This window comes from Sprattus sprattus, assembly GCF_963457725.1.
Source record: "Sprattus sprattus genome assembly, chromosome: 16".
Classification (NCBI taxonomy): domain Eukaryota; kingdom Metazoa; phylum Chordata; class Actinopteri; order Clupeiformes; family Clupeidae; genus Sprattus; species Sprattus sprattus.
The window spans coordinates 12403592-12409299 of NC_137914.1; the positions used below are offsets into that span (position 1 = coordinate 12403592).

A 5708-nucleotide genomic window follows, 5' to 3' on the forward strand; every position below is an offset into this window, starting at 1 on the left:
ATGTCCTCTGCTTCCACAAGAATATTATCCTTTGCCCAGAACTCTTGGCCTCTTTGGTTAGCCACGACACCGCTGGCAGCCTCTAGGAACTTACCATCACTCGTTCGTCCACTGCACAAACTGAACTCCAGTTCTCGCAGCCTAACAACTATACACGCCTTGAGGTAAGACCTATAAAAGTCAAACCCAACATCGGAGTACATAATTTGTGGGTACTGGATAGGTCTTTGGGTACAACTTAGAATGTTGATCTATTTAGTAAAGATGTTGACAGAGCAAAACCCAAGTTTTAGCTCTTGATTGAATATAAGTATTTCCTTGGACTTACGCTAAATGTTATAATGTTAAATAAAACTAAATATACTACAGCCATGTTAGTTCAATACAAATAATTATGCAGACGTTGTGACCATTTTAAATCTCACAATCTTAATAGGATTCTTTTTCCTAGAAGGGGATTTGTGTGTGATTAGTTGAGTCTCAGTCGTTCCATTCACCATTGTGTGTGTGTGTGTGTGTGTGTGTGTATGAGAGTGTGTGCGTGTGTGCGTGTGTGCGTGTGTGTGTGTGTGTGTGTGTGTGTGTGTGTGTGTGTGTGTGTGTGTGTGTGTGTGTGTGTGTGTGTGTGTGTGTGTTTATCTAAGCACCTTTGTAGAGGCATGTAGCCACACACACAAATACAATTGTGAAGTTGGAAACTTAATTACTGTTATAGTGTTTAGCTGTGTCACTATTTGTCAGCATTTTACAAACTACATTGTCAGAATGTATGAACAACAGTAGTTGTTAATGTTATATTCAGTTACCCAAAACTCATCTGAAATGTGTTAACCAGAATATAAGATTTCAGATGGCAAGAAGAGGGGAGACACACTACCAAGTGTGGAAAGCTTAAGATGATCCAGTACTCACAAATGACTAGGACATTGACTGGAAACATCACTTTCATTTGGTGCCTACACAGTTTTCACAAATTTTCACTCAGTTACAACATAATAAGCTGCTTATCCATACAAGACATCCATGCTTTGAAATACCACAGAGTTAGAGGCAGTAATCCGTTCTACTCTGTATAACACAGGATTTAGCACAGAACTTTAGAAAATGACAGAAATTCTCTGTTATAATGTGGACCATTATTTAACAAACTGAATACACAACAGACAATATCACTATGGACCTTGACAACATTCACTGCAAAAACACAATATTTTAAAAAGGCTTAAAGTTGCAGTCTGTGATTCTGGGGAAAGTTTGTTCATACTTCAACAGCCAATTCAATTAACATTTACTTGCCAGTCATCTTCAGCTCCTTTCTTCCAGTCCACTAGGGGGCACAATTTCACTTCTGACTCAAATGTAGCAATGAGCCAAATCACTGCTTCTCTTTGGCACTTTTACCATTTATTCAGACGGAAGACAACTGATTTAGAAGGCTTGGGGTCTTAAACACAGGCACAGTTTACAGGGATAGGTTGGACACAGATGTTGATACAAAAGGAAACTATATGATGCATCATACATAAGACTCCTAAAAGAAGATTTAACCTAAAGCACAAATTAAACATTACACTTATACATTCCACCTTACAGCTACTTCACTCCTGGAATTATGGGTGACCTGACCCATACCCAGAGCACAAACATAGGAGTGTGCACCCCTGCTAACTACAATAATGGCGGTCAATATGTTTCACTTGTGGAGAAATGGAACACTCCCTTTTTTTAACTACAAAGCCTCAATCCATTTTTAGAGTGCTAGATTGAATTTGTGAACCGTCCTAAGTAAGCATGGCTATCATGCAGACTATCAGCTAGCTCAAAAGGGCATACAGGGCCTGTTAGCTACAGGGCCTGTTTGCCTCAACTAAGTTAATGTAACATACATGATATCGATTGATGGTGGACACTTATGGTGGCCTAGATATCTTTCCAACCTTTAATGTTTTCATGTAGCCTTCAGCCTCCGCCACCTTGGCCAAACCTTTTGTTTATTTATGCGAAGGGAAAGAAGGTTGGGGTGTGTCCCCAATCTGCTTGGTGTAGGGAGTATGAAATAGTTTAGTTCAATAGCCGACAGCTAGTCAGACTTACATATAGCCCCTTTAACTCAGAGTAAGTGGTAAACCTCCAAATACAAGAGCCCTATGGCTTCCTTCTCCTGACAGAACAAAGCCATACGACTTTAAGGAGGTTCACCACTTACTCTGAATTAACTTAGCCAGGTATATCACTAAACCATGTACTTGGAATACCCCCCAGGTCTTCCAACTTTACTGATGGAATTGCGATTACCTTTTTGGTAGCACACAGATTAGCATAAATATTTCATACAAGAAAAAGAACAAGCTGCAAGTTTGGTATGTCATGATAGGCTCCACTTGGTAGGCACCACATAGAAACAAAAAACAGAGTGTATGGTTTAGTACTTTTATTGGTTGTGAAGGTTTCTAACCATGTTTGTTTGTTTCTGCAGGTCTGAAGAGAGAGTATCTGTTACATTTGTTAGCCAGGATGGAGAAAGGGTCAAAGTCAAAGGTTGTGTAGGAGACACACTGCTGCAAGTTGCTATTGATAAAAAACTGGACATTGATGGTTTTGGTATGTGCCCCCCCACCCCCCACTCACACACACATACACAATCCTCTTGACAGGACCATAAACTCTCTGGCATGCTTGTGTGTGTGTATGTCTATGTGCATGTGATTATACATATACCTAGGTGCATGCGAGGGAACACTGGCCTGCTCCACGTGTCACCTCGTCCTGGATGACTCCGCCTACAAGCAGCTGGGCATTGTCACAGACGAGGAGATGGACCTACTGGACCTGGCCTATGGACTCACAGACACGTGAGTGACAAGCAAACACGTTGCAGCCATAGCATCTTGGGCCACATCTGAGCCCAGAGGCTGTCAGTCTCTGTCATGCAACGAGCATTTCACACAGTTTTCAAAATAACCATTCCACAAGAACACTTAAATTACTTATAATTGTGATAGCTTTACACCACCTTCCCACTGTGTGACACTGACGCTTTTCAGTTGTAGCCTACTTTTATTTGTCCTTCATTGAAATGTTCCAAAATCTGCATTTTCTATCAAAATAATCAATAATATTTCTACCAAACACTTATTTGCTTTCTTTTAAAATGTAACGAAGGAGGGAGGCTTGCTGGGAAATGCCAATTTGTTTATCCTATGACCTTGCTCCCTTTCATTTGTGATAACTAATGTGGATGCCATGACGTACATAATTTCTGAACGGTTCAACCCAAAGGTTTAACCTATAAGCAGGAAACAAGTATAAATAATAAATAATGTTTAGCAAGCCCAAACAAAAAGTGTCATTTAAAAGGATGGCCAAAGAGAACAGGATGAGTATACTGCTAAGATCAAGTTGATAAAGTGTTATTTAAGGAGCAACATGGGACAAGAAAGACTCATTGGATTGGCTACTCTCAAAAGGGAACAGCAGAGCCAGAAAATTTGGCCTTGAGCAGTGTCATTGATGACTTTGCTGAGGGCAAGGTCCTTAGGATGGGTGTCTACAGGTTTCTCTTTGTTATCGAGTGGATTTAAATCTTTAGCAATGTAAATGTTACCTCTCATATGGTGGAAAATGCACTGGAAATTGTTACGTTACTGGTTTCCCTGTATATCTTATATCTAGATGCCTGTTTATGAAACTATTCTGCTACTATTCTACTTGGTTCCCATTTCGTTGTGTTCCCCACAACCTTCAGGTCTCGCCTGGGTTGCCAGGTCTGCCTGACTAAGGAGCTGAATGGAATGACTGTGCGCGTGCCAGATGGTGTGAATGATATCCGACAGACGGATGGTGCCGGCTCCTCCTGAAACTGCCTGACCAATGAACTCTGGGATTATATGCTATCTCAGCACCTTCATTATAAGAGCATCCCAGTTAAATAGAGCAGTTGTTTCATGATTAGATGATGACAGGCATGACACTACACTACACCAGTCCATGTTATTAAAGCCATGTAACCTCTGCTTTTCATAAATATATTAATATTGAATCAAAATATCCATCTGGAGAAGTTTGTGTCCCAACATACAACACATGCCATCTAGAGAGCAGCTGACCAGGAGAGATTGGGCACATATTAAACGTAAACTCTGTTAGTATTTAATTCAAGATCTCTTTCAATACATATACTTTATCAATGTATATGGATGAAGAGAAAGGCCAGCTTTAAAAGAGCATTAGTCTGTGTGAACTTGAACACCATTTTGAACAGTGCTTGTCAACACAGTTGAAGTCAGAATTCCTGTTGGTATATGATTAGCATTGCAGGTGTGAATTCACACCCTCTACACACACTATTAAATGAATATGGTATTTTTATGTCCCACATACACTGTGCTCTACTCTAACATCCTGTGTGTATAAATGGAAACAGCAACTTTTCTCCACATTACGCCTCTGATGCGCATCTGTGACGCAATTCATTGGGAGCAACATGCCTTGTGCTTTCAAGTTAAGGCCTGAGGTGTTAAAAACCACAGATATATAGTCCTTAAGATAAATGCCATTCATATACAAATATGTGTCAGAACTGTTTGCCTATTTCCTTTCCATCCTGCCAGACATTCTTAACACATTGTAGATGTCTGAACAGGCTGATGACTTATAGCACTTGTGAAAAGTTTTTTCCCCAGAGTTTGTTACTTAAAATCTCATGTGAAAGCCTCTAAAACTACTTTGTCAGTGTTATTCAGTACGGCATCAGAGTCTTAGGGGATAAATTCTTTGGGCCATATTTCGAATTGTGTTTAGGCCTAGGCCTATCTCTCAGACATGTCTAATGTGACTTATTAAATGAGGATATGGTGTTCAAAGTGAATCACCGTATTACGAAGGGTGATTGTCCAAGAGGCATTTAAATTTTAGTCACCTCTGACTTAATTACAATGAGACGTCTGTGGTGACTTATTCAATGAGTGTTAAATTCAGTTGTCTGGCTCGATGGCAAAATGGATGCGTTGCGAAGATAATAAGGGTTTAGTTAAATAAATGTACATTTGTCTGCAGACATTATGGTCTTTATGACTAAAAAAGGTTATTCAGGATGAAGAGCCTATCCTACTAATTACCAAGAATGTTCAAAAATAAATATAAGAAAAGTAAACTACTCTTTCGGTAAAGGCGTAGGTGGTCTTCCTCTTCAATGTATTATTTCACTGGGTCTTGAAAAAAAAAAAAATGTGGGTATCATATCTAATGATGCTGATGTTGCGAATATATTCAACAGAAGAGTGATGCTTAAATATATTTACATATAAGACGCCCTACATTAAAAAAAGGCTACAAAATAAGAAAACAAATTTGCTAAATGACTTGCTTCATGCATCCTTTGCATCCAATTTATTCTGAGGAGTTAACGCACCTGGGCAATGTCTCGTGCACCCCTGAGGTGCGTTCAATTACAGCAAACTGGGGCCAGCAGGTTTACTTTGAACTTTTGAAGTTGAACGTCTTTGTGAACACTCCAAATTGTTCGATGGAGTGGTAACCCTTGCTCCAGCCTTCATGTTTGTTTACCGAAAACTACCTGCTCAGACTGCTTGTGGGTGTTCGCAATTGACTCGAAGCAAACGAAAAACTGTTTGAAAAGGTTGGCGAACGTTTCTTGAACGCACCTCAGTAGGCTCCCTGTTCACGCGCGCAATACCTTTGGCAGAGAG

The 5708-nt window shown here is 39.9% G+C and overlaps 1 protein-coding gene across 1 annotated transcript; it reads left to right on the top strand.

Moving 5' to 3' along the window:
- On the top strand, positions 1-3857 carry LOC308377824 (adrenodoxin-like; the record flags this gene model as incomplete). Its single annotated transcript, XM_080854572.1, has 4 exons — positions 1-164; positions 2477-2601; positions 2723-2852; positions 3746-3857. The coding sequence occupies 4 exons, from the start codon at positions 1-3 to the stop codon at positions 3855-3857; spliced, it is 531 nt and encodes a 176-aa protein (XP_080710698.1).
- Positions 3858-5708: the final 1851 nt, after the last annotated feature.